Source organism: Emiliania huxleyi (genome assembly GCF_000372725.1).
Source record: "Emiliania huxleyi CCMP1516 unplaced genomic scaffold EMIHUscaffold_63, whole genome shotgun sequence".
Taxonomy (NCBI): Eukaryota; Haptophyta; order Isochrysidales; family Noelaerhabdaceae; genus Emiliania; species Emiliania huxleyi.
In genome coordinates this window covers 56,955-74,727 of record NW_005197273.1, presented here as the reverse complement: position 1 = coordinate 74,727, position 17,773 = coordinate 56,955, and the positions used below count along the sequence as shown (strand labels likewise).

Sequence of the window (17,773 nt, the reverse complement as noted above, 5' to 3'; positions counted from 1 at the left end):
GCGCATGATGGATGGGAACGCGACCCACACGAAGCGTCCAAAACTGAAAGAATTCCGTCTGTAACTGTATCGACCCACAAAACATATTGTTGAGGGGCAAAAGAGCTGAATTCGAGAAGCTCTAGTCTTCTAACGTCGGGAATATTCAAGAATATCTTGAGACGCTCGAGGTCAGCCAAGGTCAAGAGCTGAAGGAAGATCGTATATTCTTGAGAAAAAGCCGGCCGGGGCGTCTATATTCTCGAGAATTCGAATACGAAAGTGCGCTGTGGCTATGAATCTGTATTCTCAAGGATATTCGAGAATATGAGAATATGGTGCAAAGGGCAAGTCCCCCCGAGCATCCGGCCGGCTGGGTGCGCTTCATAGCTCCCCGGCCCTGGATGTGAAGCTACCGACTGCACTCCAAGTGCTCCAAGGTCAGGGTCGTTGCGTGCTAGGTTGTGTGCCTTCACTCCTTTTTGCGCTCTCGTTTCTTTTTTCGCTTCGGCGAGGCCCGGCCGGCGCCTCTCACGGCCGCAACACTAAAAATCTCGCAACACTAAAAGGCGGGGACCTGTCGCTCCTCCTGGATGCCGTTCTCCTTCTTCTAAGATTTCCTCGCACGGAATCGAATGATGCCTTTTCAGTCACCATCTTCAAAAAAACTCTTTGGCTCTCCGGCGTCCCTATGCACGCGCACGCGAAGTAGACACGCGGAGGGGCCGAGAGCCCAAACCCTCCGATCCGGAGCAGGCCGAGGTGTGCCTGGCCGCGCTCCGCAAGCGGTCTCTACTCACGTGATGCCGCTCGCCTTCCCTGCGACCCCGTCTTGCGTGTCTGACTGTCACTGTGCGATTTCGCCCGGGGTTGTGCGTTTATGTGAAAGGGCCTCCATGCAGGGCTCGCACCTCAACCTCTCATAGACCCAAAAAGAAAGAGAGCACGGCACAAGCAAGAGAGGATGGGAGGACGGCATACCGCCACTCTCGTAGACCAGTGCATAGCGCCCCATAAGACGTCTTTTCTTCTCAATATAACAGGTCTGTGCGCCATACGAGGTATTTCCTTCTGAATAACAAGGCTGTGAAGACCCACGAAACCGAGACCCCTCCCCACCGCCCTGATCCCCCCACCCCCTTGCTTCCCTCCCCCCCTCGAAGGGCCGAAGAGAGGCGCCCGTGGGGACCCCGCAATTCCCTTCCCCCCTCGGAGGGGGTCGGACGGAGGCGTACCCCGAGGGCCCCGCTCTTTCCTTCGCATAGCGGCCACTCTTCGGATCGCTGGTCGAGCGACCCGGGGGATGCCCCGCGCGCCTGACCCAGGCGCGAAAACGAATCTGCGAGGCGCGGCCGCTTATGCGGCCCGATGGGGAGGGGCGGGGCGGACTACGGGGATCGGCTTCTTACACCGCCCTCCCTTGCAGCGAGCCCCCTCCAACCCACCCGCGCTAGGTCCCGGGGGACGCAGGGGTCAGCCCCGCGCGACCTCGGAAACTACTCGAGTAGCCGGGGCAGTCGGAGAAGGGGCAACTCCGTGCACTGACGGTCGGCCGTCAGAAACCACGCCTGCGTGGATCGCGCCACACCAATGCTCGCTACCCAACGCGGCCAAAGCATATCCACCTCGAGAACCTCGAGAGAGCGCTGTGAACAGCGCCACGAGCACGCATATTTTGCCCCCCTCCCCCTTCCTTCTCAATAACAAGGCTGTGAACAGCGCCACGAGCGACGGTCAGTAATGTGGGGTCGAACCACTCTCCTTTCCATTCTCGTCTCTGGCGGCGACCTCGACCTGGTCGTTGCTGGGCTCTCCACGGAAGCCCCGGCGCCGCAGTGCTGGTGTTTCGACCTCTGCAGCTCTTCAAACGCAAACGCCTACTGGGCGGCCTCGCGCGGCGTGCACGTGCACAATCGGTCAAGTCCGTGGCTGCGCTATTTTGCTGCCGTGTACTCGGATGCTCAGGTCCCTTTTCCGTTCCCGCTGCATCGTGTAAACTATTTCTACCACGGCGTCCGGCAGTGGTACGGGCTCTTCAGCGCCGTGCACAACCCCTTCAGGCCGTGCGACCTGCCAGCGCCAAGCGAGCGGTCATCAGTGCCTCCGTGCGCTCAGAGTGTCTGCGCAGCCTGGCACGCGCCCCTGTCGCCGTCCGGGGAAGCGGCGAGTCGTGCTCACCACAAGGCGTCGAAGGTCGTCACCGTTGCCAAGGACCTGATGATTGGCATGAGTGCCGAGTACCGCCGCGCACAAGGACTGCCTGACTTCCGCGGCCTGCCGGCAACACGACTGGAGAATCACGACGAGCTCGATCGCTGGGTTAGGTCGGGGGTCCCCCTGGCTGACGGTGGGCCCGGGGGCGGAGGTGGCTGGGTGGAAGTGCACCGGGCCAACGCTTTTGACCGAGGGATGTTCCAAGAGATGATCGAGGAAGGGGTGGAGACCACTCACAATCACGGACAGCACTTCAAAACCTTTTGGAATGGCAAGGAGAGAAGGTACGAGTCTTATACGGCGTGCTTCCATTCCGCCGTTGTGGGCAGCGGCACGTTTGTTTATGTCGGAGAAGCCTACATGGCCGCTAATACCAAGTGGCTCACATCCACGCCAAACAACAGCACGGCTCAAGATGCGCGAATGCACGGCGTCAAGAGCAACAGGGACTCTGGCGTTGTTCCAACCACGGTTCTCAATCTCCGCGGCGGAAGTCTTGACGTGATACTGGCGGGGCCACCGTGCGCTAGCCGCAAGGTGAGGCTCGGTACGTGCCCACCGGCTCAGATCTTGCGCACTGGCTGGCGCGCGCAGCAGCCTTGCGCGTGCAATGAATCTTGGGATCACCTCAATTGCGTCGGATTGCGCGCGCCGTGAGATGCGCGCGGCCTGGCCGTCGGAGGTTTGTAGCCGCTGGGCGGCCCAATAGTTGCCTCCACGTATCGGAGAGAGGAGAAGGGAGGTGCAAGGGGCGTGCTCGTTCTGGTAGTCCGCCTGCCTCCAGCATGTCGTATCGGAGAGAGGAGAGAGAGGTGCACAAGGGGCGTGCTCGTTTGTTCTGGTAGTCCGCCCCTATTCATACGAGGTGATGTGTGCGTTCTCAGGGAATCAAAGGCATCACCACACAGACAAATCACATAAGTGCAAATTTAGTCAGAGGCGCGGAGGCAACGAATCTGGATACTGATATCTTCCCCTGAACCTGACACGATGAGACCGAACAGCTTTGTGTCCCCCGCTTTGTGTCGCCGTTCGTCGTCGGGGCATGCTATCCTGTGCAGTCAGGGCGAGTGGGGGCGGCGGCGGGGCGGACAGACAGAGACCAAGAGCGTGCTCCTGCCTCTGTCTCCGCCCAGTCCAGGGGGGTGCGTCGACCCTTCCATAACCCTGTCGGAAGAGCGGGCGTGCCGGTGGAGGCACGTCCGGGCTTTGGTAGAGATAATAGTATATTACCCTGACGGCGTCTCGCTACGGGCCTACGGCGCAAGCCGCCGATGATGGCACGTGAGTCATTTCTTATTTTCGCCTTTCTACTTTTCGGAAACCACCACACCTCGGTACACCGCCCCCAAGCACTCATAGTCTGCGCGGTACACCTCCTCCACCGTCCTCTGCAGGGACGGCTCGGTGAGGGTGCACGTCTGAGTCCCCGCCCGCTGCCGAACGAGGCTGCTGCCCACCCTGTGTGCCTGTGGCACCCGACCTCCAAACCGGCGCAACCGCGACTCGCAGTAGCCGGACGCGTTGCGCGAGGCGCAGAAGCGACGCAAGTCATCGTCGATTGTCTCGAGCCGTAAGCCGACTGTCGGCCTACTCCACAGGGAGGGCGCACGTGGGGTGTGCGGAGAGATCTAAGCACATCTCGGTGGCAACCCGGGCGCATCCCGGCTGCCGTGTCCCGGCTATTCCCGGCCTTGGCAGACCGGGCACGAGCTTGGACGCCGAGCGGAAGGCGTTTGTCAAGAAGAGCGACTGAGAGAGCATGTGGTGGTAGGCGAAGCCGCACGCGGCCTATGTAGGGACTTCCCCCGGGTGCGCGCCCGGTTCGCGAGTGGACGCAGTCGCGCGGAGAGAGCTGGCCGAGGCGAGACGCGAGCCATGGCGGCGGAGGGTCTGCAGCGCGATCCTGAAGCGGAGCGCCTGAGGGATGACAATCCCCGTAATAACCTCGCTCCTTCCTTCGCTCGCTTGGTGGCAGGCAAGACTAAGTTCTACATTCGAGAGCGCCTCCGAGGTGCTCTCCCGCCGCAAAAGATAGGGGAATCGGCTGTAAGGACACGCGGACCCGGTCCGGTTGGTCCGATAGTGGGCGCGGCCATAGGCTGTCTGGAAGCCGCTGACGGCGCGGCATGCAGGCTGCCGGACCAGCGCGAAGCCGACATCGCCCGGCGCAGGCGTGCCGCGAGTCAGCCGGCCACCCTATCGAGGGACGCAGGAGGAAATAACGGCACGTAGCTAGGTGAGTGCTTTGCTGGAGCTGCACACACACACACACACACACACACACACACACACACACACACACACACACACACACACAGGCACACACACACACACACACACACACACACACACACACACACACACACACACACACACACACGCTGCTGCTGCTCGTTACCTGCACGCCAAAGATTGCTCCCATCGTGGTCGACCCAGATTTCGGCACCTCATAGTACCACGCGCGGAGTTCTCTGATGTGATACACGCCGACGAAGCCATACCCGCCTGACGGGTGCCGCTCCCACTCCTCCGGTTCGCATCCACTGAGGTTGGCCATCGCAGCCGGAACTGTTGATACGTGCGTCCATCGAACTTCAACACCACCCACATGCCCGCCACAGCGCAAGGCTCGAGCCTTGCGCTGCGGTACCACGCGCTGCAGAGGGGCAGATCGACCGCGTATCCGACGGCGTCACAGGCTTCTGACCTCAACTCTGCCCAATCCCGGCCGACAGCTTTCATGCAGCACAATAGCTCCAACCGGGATGTGCGCCACCATGGGCAGCCCGCCGAGCGCTTGCCTACGGGCGGCGCGCCCTGGCGGCTGGCCTGCCCCTCCGCCGCACTCAACGCGACGCCAGCCAAATACGCGCTCGTCCTCGCCGGACTCATCGGCGGACCTCATGCGAGCAAGCCTGCTGACACAGCCCTCTGACGCAGCACTTGCACAGCCCTTCCCCGTTTACAATGCGAGACTGACAGAGCACAGCTTTCCGTTGGTTCGTAACAGTCGCATTGCCATCTCCTTCGTAGGCGAGCCCGTCCGCCAGTCGGGGCGCCTCGCTGCTGGTGATGCAGCGTGCAGCGGGCTCGCACATGAAGCACGTCGTGTGTGCGAACGCTCGTTCAGGCGGCGGTAAGCTCTTTCACCGGGCGTTCGGTGAATCATTTCACGACCAAGGATCCGTTTCATAGGCGTCGACGTGTTCATCCACTCGTGGAACCCAGAGGCTGCCGGGTGGATGGCGGCGCTGTATGGGCCGGCCCTGCGAGGGAGCACGCACGAGGAGCTGGAGGTGAGGCAAAAGACGCGCTCACAGGCGCGCTCGATCGGGCGGGCGGCGCGCATGGTCCTAGCGCACGAGGTGGAGCGCGGCGCTCCGTACGCGGTAGCGGTCATGCTCCGCTCCGACCTTGTGATTAAGGAGCGCCGCGTGACTCGCGATACGCTCGACTTGCACGGCTACTCGGTTCATCTCGGCGACCGCCGGGAGTAGGAGCCCGCGTGCCTCTCTTCTTTGCCTCGCCACGCAATCACGCTGCAGAAGCGGTGCTGCTCGCTCCGGCCCGGGTCGAAACGGCACCGGGCGTGCCTGACGCCTGCCAACCAGCGCCGCGAGGCTCGAAACATGAACCGCTCGACACTGCTGGGCGACTGCGTCGTCGACAACTACGCTTACAATCGGCGGCCGAGAAACGACTCGGTCAACGAGCGGTACTTTGTCATGGACTGGTGGATGGCTGCTCGGCCAGCGACGCTCGCCACGTGGAGCTTGATCGACCAGCGATGGAGCGAGTACGAGAGGCGCAATGGCGAGCTCGGCATCGGCAACACTTGGGCGCACTTTGTGTGGCCGCAGCATATACACGACACGCTCAACGCGAGCGGGCAGTTGCGCTTCTCCACCGCGGTCCGCGGGGGCCTCGCGCGCAACCACCTCGCGCCGCGCGCGAACGAGCCGACTCGGCCGTCGTGAGTTCCTCAGGACCTCGCGACACAGGGGCCGATGGTCATCGTCTCCTCACCTCCGCGCACGCCTGCGAATAGGTGCTTCGTGTACCCGACCATGTGCCCGGCAAGCCACATGTGTCGAATACCGACAGACTGAAGGCTTTATCTCCAGGGTAGAGCTAGAGGACACGCACGGTAGGTAGTTGGAACTTGCTTATTGCCGCCCCCACAGCTCGCACATTCGCATGCCACTTGCCACAGCGCGGCGCTGCCAGCGGCCAGCGCAAAACCAAAAGGCAAATGCCACGCCGCACGCCGGCCGGCGCTCTCTGGGTCTGGCATCTGACTGGCGCGCTCGCGGGTCTGCGGTCGTGTGCGGCGGTCCGCGCTATTTGCTGTATCCTTGTTTCTACACGTTTCGACGTGACAACGTCGCAACTCGCAAAGCACGAATCTCATCTACGGGAGTCGGGAGACGGACGGGAGCACCGGGGGGCTTCTAAGTTCTAAAGCTCGCCCCCTGCGCTGAGCGTGCGGGTCGCCGAGCTGCGAGTGTGTCATGAAGTGTAAGAGCACTAAGCAGAGCCGCCGCGCCCTGCGCCCCGCCCGCCCCGCCCGCCACGTCCACGCCCCCCTCGCCCCCCTCGCCCCCCTCGCCTACCGACCGCCGCCGTGGCGCCTGCAGGCTGAGCCTGGGGCACGGTGCGCGAGGGCGGCTGTTGAACAAACGTCGTCTGCGCTGCCACCAGCCGCCCAGTTGCGGCGATGGGCAACGCCGGCTGGCGGCAAGCCGGGCAGTTGCTGTCGCGCTCCAGCACGCGCGGCGCACACGCCTCGCAGTACAGCGCGTGGCCGCACGCGAAGCGGACCGAGCGCGGCGCGTCGTAGCAGAGGTCACACTGGCGCTCCTCGGCCCCAGCCGTCTCCTCCACCTCTCCCGCCGCTTCGACGAGCGCCTCCAGGCGCGGCAGCGCCTCCGCGAGCGGCATCCGCTTCTTCTTCTTCACGAGAGCCAGCCCGACCACCAGCCGCGTCAGCTCCTCGGCCTGCGCCGCCGACCAGCCCGCGTCGGCCGCCGCGATGCTCTCCGCCGTGTCGGGCTCCTCCAGCGCATCGTCGCACTCGTCGAGGAGGCCGACGGCGCCGCGGCCGGTCAGGGAGACGAGCAGCGTGATGCCGAGCGCGTAGCCGTCGGTCAGCTGCGAAGCCTGCCCGCTCTGTGAAATGATCGGGTCCATGTACCCTAGCTTGCCGAAGAGGCGCTGCGTCGACAGGTGCGACACCTGCTGGTTGCCGCCGGCCGTCGCCTCTGCCGCGCGCGCGAGGCCCACGTCGGCGAGGTAGCCGTTGCCGCGCTCGTCGAGCAAGATGTTGCCCGCCGAGACGTCGCGGTGTAAGATCATGGGCGAGAGCGTGTGCAAGTAGTGCAGCGCGCTCGCGGCGTCGCGCAGCACGCGGAGCCGTGCGGCGGCGGAGAGCGGCGGAGGCGGCGTCTCGAAGCCGAGCATGCGGAGCCGCTGCAGTGCGGCTGGAGCGCGGTAGAGGCGGTCCTCGAGGCTGCCGCCGCGGCAGAGGGGGTAGACGAGGCACGCTCTCGCCGGCGCCAAACAGACGCCGATGAGAGGAAGCAGGGACGGGTGGCACGCCGTGCTGAGCGTGCGCACCTCGCTCTGCAGCTCGGCGAGGCCTTGGGCGCCGACACCGACCAGCGCCGTCTTGACGGCGAACCCGCAAGCGACGCGCGGCAGCGAAGGCAACGTGTCGCAGCGGTAGACGCGCCCAAAGCCTCCCTCGCCCACCGTGCGCGCCTCGGCAAAACCGTCGGTCGCCGCGATGAGCTCGTCGAGAGGGACAGCGGCGGGCGGCGCGGCGGCGGCGGCGAGGGCGGCGACACTCGCCGCCGCCGCCGCTGCCGCCGCCTCCGCTGCCGCCGCCTCTTGAGCCTCCGCCGCCGCCACGGCCGCCACTGCCGCCTCTACAGCCGCCGCCTCCGCCTCCGCCTGCGCCCTCATCCTCGCCTCCTCCCTCTCCCTTGCCGCCTCCTCCCTCACCCTCGCCTCTGCCTCCTCCCTTGCGCGCGACGCCGCCTCCGCCTCCTCCGCCGCCCGCGCCGCCGCAGCCTCTGCTACCACCCGATCCGCTTCCTCCGCCACTCGCGCCTGCTCTGCGGCCCGCGCCTCCTCCGCCTGCTCCGCCGCCTGCTCCGCCGCCCGCTCCGCCGCCCACGCTGCCGCCGCCGCCGCCTTCTCCTCCTTCTGCCGCTGCCGCTTCAGCGCCCTGGCCTCGCGAACCTTTCGCTCCGCCAGCTCGTCGCGCAGCCGCCGCGCCGCCCGCAACGCCTCCGAGCCGTCGGCAACCTGGGCGGTGTTCGCGTTGATTGCCGCCTTGAGCGCCTCGAGATCGGCGTCGCCTCGCTCGCACGCCTCAACCGCCTCGCGCAGCGCCGCCTCGGCAGCATCGCGCGCCTCTGCCGCCTCCGCAGCCGCAGCCGCCTCGCGTGCGGCCGCCGCGGCCTGTTCGGCTGATTCTGCGACCGCTGTCTCGAGGGCGCGCTCGCACTTGGCGTGGCCATTCTCCTTGGCCAGCTGCAGCGCCGTCTTGCCGCTCGTGGTGCGCGCCCCAGCATCTGCGCCCGCCCGCAGCAAGCGGAGCACGACGGCGGGGCGGTTCCAGTAGGCGGCGTCCATCAGCGCGGTGAAGCCATTGCTGCTCTGCAGGTTGAGCTCAGTGCCGCGCCGTATCAGCAAGTCGACCACCCGCGCGTGGCCTTTGACGGCGGCGCACATCAGCGCGGTCTCGCCGCGGCTATCCTGCAGGTTGACCTCTGCCCCGCCCCGCAGCAACATCTCCACCACCTGCTCGTGGCCGTAGAAGGCGGCACCCATCAGCAGCGTGATGCCGCTCCTCTTGCCTCTCTCGTACGTCGCGTTGACTCGCCCGCCGCCCTCGAGCCACGCCAGCACCGCCTTCTTCTCGCCTCGCTCAGCCGCTGCCACGACCTCATCGGAGACTCTCACGCCACCGCTCGACGCCCGCTCCGCCGCCGCCGACGACAGATTGCCCGGCCGCACCCGCACGCTCTCGCCGCCGCCCTCGAGCGCCACCGCGTACCGCCCGCCCTCGAAGCTCCGAGCCACGCCCCGCTGCCCGTTCAGCTCGGGGCGGGAAGAGAGCCCGCCGAGCACGACTCGCTGGCCGAGCAGCGGCGCATCCACCGCTGCCGCTGCCGCGCCCGAGGAATCGCCGCCCGCCCCTGCCCGGCCCTCCGCCGCCGCCTCAGCCAAGACCTTGACGCACTCGGCGTGGCCCTTTTCCTTGGCCCACTGCAGCGCTGATCTGCCGTTCTCAGCGCGCGCCGCCGTGTCTGCTCTGCAGGTTGACTTCAGCGCCGTGCCGCAGCAGCAACTCGGCCACCCGCTCGTGGCCTTCCTGGGCGGCCCACATCAGCGCGGTGAAGCCTTTGCTGCTCTGCAGGTTGACTTCAGCGCCGTGCCGCAGCAGCAACTCGACCACCCGCTCGTGGCCGTTGGCGGCGACCATCAGCGCGGTGACGCCGTTGCTGCTCTGCAAGTTGACCTCAGCGCCGCGCCGAATCAGCAGCTCGACCACCCGCTCGTGGCCACCGCCGGCGGCCCGCATCAGCGCGGTGCCACCGACGCTGCTCTGCAGGTTGATCTCCGCGCCTCGCAGAAGCAGCAGCTCGACCACCCGCTCGTGGCCTCGGCCGGCGGCTAGCGTCAGCGCGGTGCCGCCGTTGCTGCTCTGTAGGTTGACCTTCGCCCCGCGCTGCTGCAGCAACTCGACCACCCGCTCGTGGCCGTACAAGGCGGCGCCCATCAGCAGCGTGAGGCCGCTCGCGCCGCCTCTCTTGTACGTCGCGTCGGCCCGCCCGCCGCTGTCGAGCCACTCCAGCACCGCCTCCTCCTCGCCACGCTCAGCCGCTGCCACGACCGCATCGGGGGCTGCCACGACACCGCTCGGCGCCCGCCCCGCCGCCACCGCTGGAGATGGCGTCTTCGCGACTCTCGATCCAGCCGAGGAAACGCCGCCGGAGGAAGCGCCGCCTGCGCCTGCGCCGCCGGCTGCCGTCGCCGCGGGCTGTCCCGCCACGACCGACTCCTTGACGTGCTGCCGGAACGCCTCGACGCACTCGGCGTGGCCCTCCTCCTTGGCCACCTGCAGCGCCGTCTTGCCGTTCGCACTGCGCGCCGCGGTGTCTGCGCCCGCCCGCAGCAAGCGCCGCACGACGGCGGAGCGGTTGAAGACGGCGGCGCGCATCAGCGCGGTGTAGCCGTCGCTCCTCTGCAGGTTGACCTCCGCGCCGCGCCGTATCAGCAGCTCGACCACCCGCTCGTGGCCGTAGTCGGCGGCTAGCGTCAGCGCGGTGCCGCCGTCGCTGCTCTGCAGGTTGATCTCCGCGCCTCGCAGAAGCAGCAGCTCGACCACCCGCTCGTGGCCGTGGATGGCGGCGCCCATCAGCAGCGTGATGCCGCTCACGCCGCCTCTCTCGTACGTCGCGTCGGCCCGCCCGCCACTGTCGAGCCACGCCAGCACCGCCTCCTCCTCGCCGCGCTCCGCTGCTGCGCTGACCGCATCGGGGGCTGCCGCGGCACCGCTCGACGCCCGCTCCGCCGCCGCCGACGACAGATTGCCCGGCCGCACCCGCACGCTCTCGCCGCCGCCCTCGAGTGCCACAGCGTACCGCCCGCCCTCGAAGCTCCGAGCCACGCCCCGCTGCCCGTTCAGCTCGGGGCGGGAAGAGAGCCCGCCGAGCACGACTCGCTGGCCGAGCAGCGGCGCATCCACCGCTGCCGCTGCCGCGCCCGACGAAGCGCCGCCCGCCCCTGCCCGGCCCTCCGCCGCCGCCTCAGCCAAGACCTTGACGCACTCGGCGTGGCCCTTTTCCTTGGCCCACTGCAGCGCTGATCTGCCGTTCTCAGCGCGCGCCGCCGTGTCTGCGCCCGCCCGCAGCAAGCGCCGCATGACGGCGGGCTGGTTGAAGAGGGTGGCGTGCATCAGCGCGGTGAAGCCTTTGCTGCTCTGCAGGTTGACTTCAGCGCCGTGCCGCAGCAGCAACTCGATCACCCGCTCGTGGCCGTTGGCGGCGAGCATCAGCGCGGTGACGCCGTTGCTGCTCTGCAAGTTGACCTCAGCGCCGCGCCGTATCAGCAAGTCGACCACCCGCTCGTGGCCATAGCTGGCGGCCCGCATCAGCGCGGTGCCACCGACGCTGTCCCGCAGGTTGACCTTCGCCCCGCGCTGCAGCAGCAGCTCGACCACCTGCTCGTGGCCGTTGCTGGCGGCGATCATCAGCAGCGTGATGCCGCTCACGCCGCCTCTCTCGCACGTTGCGTCGGCCCGCCCGCCGCCGTCGAGCCATTCCAGCACCGCCTTCTCCTCGCCTCGCTCAGCCGCTAGCACGGCCGCGTCAGAGCAGCTCGGGGATCCTGCGCGTCCTCCAGGCGAACCACGGCCGTGCATCGTGGCACTCACAATTTGCCTGGGTTCTGGCTCTTTGGTCGGGGAGGGGCACCCGCAGCTCATTTTATTTAGAAAACGACAAGAGTCCACAGTACTGTACGCGAGCCGAAAGGCGAAACGATCGCGGCCGTGCAAGCATAAAACCACGGAAACGGGGAGGAGGCGCGGAGGGCTCGCGAGCATCGCTGCTCGGCTACTCGGTCGCCCGCCACGGTGGTCCCGCCCACATACTCGGCGCGAGTCTCAACCTCCGCAGAGTAGTTCTGAAAAGAGTTGATCCTCAGGCAGGCCGGGAAACTCGAGCGGGTGTAGTCTTATTCATGCTGAGTATATTCTTCTCTCGTTCCTCTGCCCGTGCCTTGGTCTTGTCGTTGTTTCGCATCCATGTCTGTATGGCAGTCGAGGCTGCCTTCCCCACTACCTGTATTGAGAGGGGTTTGATGCGCTAGCCGCCCGCGATTTCTTTATTCATGACGGCCGGGGCAAGTGAGCTAGCTGCCGCCACCGCCTCCGCCGCCACCGCCGGCTCCGCCGCTGCCGCCACCGCCGCACCGGCCGTGGACCTCGCCAAGAAGTGCGCCTCTCACGCCGATTGCTTCGCCCTGGGCCTCACCGGCGATTGCTGCCCGACCATCACTGGCGTTTTCATCTCTTGCTGCGGGAAGCCGCCGCCTGTGCCTCCTCCGCTACCGCCTCCGCTGCCGCCTCCGCTGCTGTCAGCCTCGCCTCCGCCGCAGCTGTCCGCTCTTCCGGTGATCACCGACCTCACCGCGCTGTTGAGCTGTCCGCCTCCGTCGGCTCCCTGTCCGGAGAGCCCACCTCCGCATCCCTCCTGCCCAGGAGCGGAGGCGGGAGGGTGGCCCTTGCTGCTCCTCTTCGCCACCGTGGCGGCGCTCGCGGCAGCCTCCTGGCTCCTCTTCCCTCGGGCACAGCTGTTCTTGCGCGGCAGCTTTGGGCCCGCGACACCGGTAGATGCGGAGTCCACCGGTAGAGATGCGGAATCCACGGCCCGGAGAAAGGCAGCGCTGCTAGGACTCGGTGTACTCACGAGGCGACCCCAGCGAGCAGGGCGGGATGCCCATCGCCCGCTCGCGGAGTGATGTGACCGGCGGCGGCGGCGAGGGATGCAGCCCCCACGACGGCGCTCCCCATGGGATCGACGCGCGCTGCCGCAGTGAAGACGGGCCCCAAGCAGCGGGTCATGTCAGACAGGGCTGCGAGTGGGATGTCGGCCGTAGGGTCGCAGAGAGCCCCGACTGTCGCGTTCTCGCGTACTGCAAGAAGTCGACGGTCTTTGCCTCTGCAGATGGCACTGGTCCCAAGGGTACGATCGCCTCAGAGTACCCCAAGTCGCCCCACTGCAGAAGGAGCTCGGGCACCGGGATTTAACGGGAGTGCAGAGCCTGGACGCACACCGTACGGAACGTATCCTCATCCACGTGCACCGTGCCGAACACGCCGAGGTCGGACAAGGCACCGAGGATGCGGCGCCAAGCCGCGGCCAATACGGCCAGCCGCAAGAAGCTGAGTCTGTCAACGTAGGTGGCCACAGCGGGCTCGGGCTCACAGAACGGGAGAAGTGCACTGATGGCGACCCACTGCGGAATCTGGACCCACGACGGTTGCATCCCTGGAGGAGGAGGGGGCAGATTGAGGAAGGCCGGATTGCCCACCGCAGACCACGGAATGAAGCGCCGGGTAGAGCCTACCACTGCTGAGTCGACGGGTATCACCAGTGGCTTTGCGGGATCGGGGTGCTGCTCGGCCGGAATGCTGAGCTCGGCGGCGGCGAGGTCTGGCATCGCAGCGCCGGTCGTCTCGTCGAGGGCTACCTCTCGACTCTACTCCCGTGTCACAACAACGAGGCACGAGAGCGTGCACGACAGAGCGACGGCGCAGCGTACTGCCGTCCAGCTAAAAAGCGGCGGCCGACGGTTGCTGCGCAAAGTGATCAGTTCTAAAACACGCCTTCTTCCCACAGCAAGTTTCGCGCGTCCCCACGATGGTGGCTGCCCTTGGCGGCTGCCACCGTGGGAGCCGACCTGGAGATCCTCAGCGGCTGCAGCCGCCCGCGGCCGCTGCCGAAGGCACCAGTCGCACGGACTTCAGCTCGGTACACGCGCTGCCGGCCGGTGGGCTACGCTCTGATGGACGACGCTCTGGTGCCCTAGACCAGCGCCAACCCCAACAGAGCTCTCCCGGCCGGCCGCCGCGACGCGACAGCCTGGTCCTCGAGCCTCCTGCTGCTGCCACGGCCCGACCTCCAGGCACAAGGCTCGCCTCGCAGCAGCCCGAGCAGCAGCCCGAGCAGCAGCCCGAGCAGCAGCCCGAGCAGCAGCCCGAGCAGCAGCCCGAGCAGCAGCCCGAGCAGCAGCCCGAGCAGCAGCCCTCGCAGCAGCCCTCGCAGCAGCCCTCGCAGCAGCCCGAGCAGCAGCCCGAGCAGCAGCCCGAGCAGCAGCCCGAGCAGCAGCCCGAGCAGCAGCCCGAGCAGCAGCCCGAGCAGCAGCCTGAGCAGCAGCCTGAGCAGCAGCCCACCTGTGCCTCCGCCTTTGCCTCGACCTCCTCCGCCCCCTCCACCTCCGCAGCCGCCGCCCCTGCCTCTGCCGTCTCTGCCCTCTGCTGCCGCCACTGCTCCTCCTGTGACGCAACGCCATTCTGTCGCTGTCCTTGTCGTACCGGTATCAGCCTCTCTAAGAGCATCCGGGACGACTCCACCCTTCATTCCTGCTACGCTGCCGCGAGCTACGCTGGGGGCTATGTCGCGTGTGGCGCTGCTGGCGGCTGCGCTGCTTCCTTTGCGGGCGTCGCGTGCGGCGCTGCTGGCGGCTGCGCTGCTTCCTTTGCGGGCGGCGCGAATGGCGGCGCGGCCGGCGGTACCGCTCGCGTCGGGGCGAGTGGCGAGCCCCTCCTCTACCGCATTCCGAGAAGGAAGGGCGAGGTCGAGTGCAACGCGACGAGATGGCAGGAACTCGCGGCCGAGGAGGAAGCCGAGCGGCAGCGCAAACGGGCGCGCGAGGAGGAGGCGTGGCGCGCGCAGCGTGAGCGCATCGCCAAGAAGACGGTGGCGCTGCAGGGGCACGACGAGGCATGGGCGCGCGCGAGGGTGGCCCACGTCGGGCGCGCGCACTTGGTGGCTCGCGCGCTCGACGCGCACATCGGGCGGCACTGGCGGCCGAGCGGCGGCGCGTTTGCCTACTACCCCGAGGGCCTCCTCCGCATCCCCGAACGCTACGTGGCGGTCCACGCGAGCCGGGTGCTGCGCCTCCTTGTCCACCGCGTCGAGGCGGAGTTCGACTACGCGTATGCCACGACCGCTTTCCGAGACGAGTTCCTCGGCGAGGGGAGGTACGCCCGGCGGGTCGCCCAGCTGCCAGCGGCGCCGCCGTCGCTGCCGCTGCTCGAACGCCTCAGCAGCGCGGTGGAAGACATGGAGCGCGACCTGCCGCGAGGCCCTCGGCTCGCCAGATACGCGACGGACGAGGGAGGCCGACGGGTAGGGCGCGCCGGGGGGCCGTCCGGCGCGACCTACCCCAGGTTCGAGAAGACGTTCAAGGCCCTCGACGGGGCGCTGTGCGCGGCGGCGACGCATCTCTACAAAGCGGGCGTGACTGAACCCTTCGAGAACCTGGAGTTCTGGCGCGTCATCAAGACTGGCACGCTGCGGGTCGTCCTCGAGAAGCGCGCGACGGCGGAGGGGGGGTGGGAGCTCTCGGGCGCCAGGCGCAAATCGGGCCCGGATGAGTTCCGTTCGGGGAACAGGGTCATGCGCCGCCAGGAGCCCAGCACCGGCGGCGGCATCAGCCGCCGGTACTCGGTGCCGCTGCCGCCGCCGCCACCGCCGCCGCCGCCGCCGCCGCTGCCGCCGCCACCGCCGCCGCCACCGCAATCGGCGCAAGGGGAGCCGCGTCCCCTGTCCCTGTCTGTGGGGCGTGTTCAGCCGAGCGGGGTGCGTTTTTCCGAAACAGGCGGCAGTGCGTATGGGGGTGTAAAGGAACCACCCGGAGGCCGCTCGCTTCCACGACCGAGAGCAGGCGAATTCCGGCCACCGCCGTCGACCCCGCCCTCGCCGCCCGAGCCCACCACCCAGGTGCCGGCCTACCCGCCGCCAACGGGACCAGCTCACGGGAGACGGTTCTCCTCCGACGAGGATGGGGACGGTCCCTTCGAGGTCGCGGCCGAAGGCGTCGCCTCCGCCAACACTGCCCTCCGCGCCTGCCTCCTTCAGCACGAGGCGCAGGCCTCCGCGCTCGACGACCACTGGCAGCTCCGCTGCGGCGTGCCTGCGGAGGACGGCGCCGTGCAGCTGGCCGACGCCCTCGCCGGAGAGATGCCTGGCAGCGCGGAGGCCTTCGCCAAGGAGGACGAGCGCTACTTCGGCCCGCCGACACGCGACGCCATGGCCTTCGCCGGGGGCGTCCGCGCGCAACTGCGGAGCTCGTGGCCCAAGGAGACGCTCCCCGATAGCGAGGCGCGCGTCCTGCAGTGGGAGGCGACTTACGAGTCGGAGGCCACTGGGCGGCGCGAGCGGAAGGCGCGCTTCCAGGCGAACGGAGAGGCCGACCTGACCGCGCCGACCCGCCGAGGCAAAGGCGTGAAGCCGCCGAGGCTGGTCGTACGCCGCAATGCCGCCGGCCGCGAATACGTCGCGAGCGTGCGCGACGCGAGCTGGCCGCAGCAGTGGCCGGCGGCGCCATGGGGGCGGAGCGGGCGGGCGGGCGGGCGCTGGCTGCCGCCTGAGGGCGCGGCGCAGCTGCCGACGTCTCCACCGACGCCGCTCGAGGAGGTAAAGCCGCTCGAGGAGGAGTACCGCACCGGGCAGGCGTTCTGCAAGCCGACGCAGGAGCTGGATACAGAGCGACTGCGACGCCTGCTCACCGAGATCGACGCAATCGCGGCGCGGCGCAGCGGGGGCGAGCCGCTCGTGCCGGGCCAGGAGCGCAAGCTCGCGAGGGAGCCGGAGCTGCGAGCCGAGCTCGAGCGTCGTGGGCAATGGGAGCTGCCACCGCAGCCGACCCCCGCCGCTCCGCCGCAGCAGCTGCTTCTACCCGGCTCGCCGTCGCCGCCGCCGACCCTGCGGGCGCACCCTATGTCAAAATCCCCCGCGACCAGGGTGAGCCAGCAGGAGGAGGACTCGGGAGCACGGGCACGCAGCTCAGACCTGTCTGCCCAGGCACGGGTGCCGCGTGACGAGGCGGCCGAGTCGCTGCCAGCGAGGCCGCAGAAGCCCTCGCCGCACTCGCCCTCGCCGCCGCCACAATCGGCTCGGCTCTCCCCGCCGCTGCCTCCCGCGCTGCCCTCGCCGCCTCCCGCCTCGCTCCCGTCGCCGTCGCCCACCGCGCCGCCCCCGCCACCGCAGCCCACCTCGCCGCTCCCGCCAGAGCGCGGATGGCTCAAGGCGGCAGACTACGCCACGGCCGCGGCGCGGGGCTGCAGGGTCGTGGGCGGCGGCTTCGTCGGCTGGCGGGAAGCGCAGCCGACCGACGTCCTCGAGGGGCTCGCGCAGCGCCGCGCCGCCGCCGAGGCCGAGGCCCGGCGGCTCGCGGGCGAGCAGGCGGCTCGCTCTCTCGCGGCTCGCGCGTGCCTCCGGCGCCGTCTCTCCGTGTGGCGGGCGGCGAGCCAGCGGCGCCGCGCAGAGCGCGCGCAAGAGGCGCTCCGACAGGCGCGGGCGCAGGCTCGGGCCGCCTCTCGCACCGGGCAGGTGGAGGCGAGGCGGCGGAGGCGGATCGTCGCGGCCCTCGACGACAAGACGTCCGAGGCGCTGGCGGTGCTGACGCTGGGTGCCGAGGGCCCGCGCTCGTTCGCTCTGCTGCCCGCCGAAGCGGCGCGCCGAGCCATCGTCTCCCTCAGGGGCGCCATCGCCGCCTACGACGCCGACTACCGCCTCGCGCAAATCTCCGACGCCGCCTCGCCACGGGCGGAGGCGCGCCGCCGGGCGGACGACGCCCTCGCTCTCCTCCAGGAGGCGGAGCGGGGCGCGCTGGGCGAGGTCCGGGAGGCCGAGCGGGCGGCGCGGGACGAGGTCCGGGAGGCCGAGCGGTTGGCGCGCATGGGCGAGCTCCTCGACGTCAGCGAGGGGGCTTTTGTCGCCTTCGGCAACACCGAGCGGGCGCTGCTCGACTTAGTGTTAGAAAACGCCCTTATTTT

The 17,773-nt window shown here is 68.3% G+C and overlaps 2 protein-coding genes across 2 annotated transcripts; both read right to left on the bottom strand.

Moving 5' to 3' along the window:
* Positions 1-6,723: 6,723 nt before the first annotated feature.
* On the bottom strand, positions 6,724-7,181 carry EMIHUDRAFT_357894 (hypothetical protein; the record flags this gene model as incomplete). Its single annotated transcript, XM_005763439.1, has 1 exon — positions 6,724-7,181. Exon 1 carries the CDS (start codon positions 7,135-7,137, stop codon positions 6,724-6,726), a length of 414 nt encoding a protein of 137 aa, XP_005763496.1. The 5' UTR covers positions 7,138-7,181.
* A 103-nt stretch (positions 7,182-7,284) lies between these two features.
* Positions 7,285-8,160, bottom strand: EMIHUDRAFT_67478 (hypothetical protein; the record flags this gene model as incomplete). The annotated part of the gene is made up of 1 exon (XM_005763438.1): positions 7,285-8,160. A coding segment is annotated over one exon (876 nt), but the record flags the coding sequence as incomplete, so codon positions are not given.
* Positions 8,161-17,773: the final 9,613 nt, after the last annotated feature.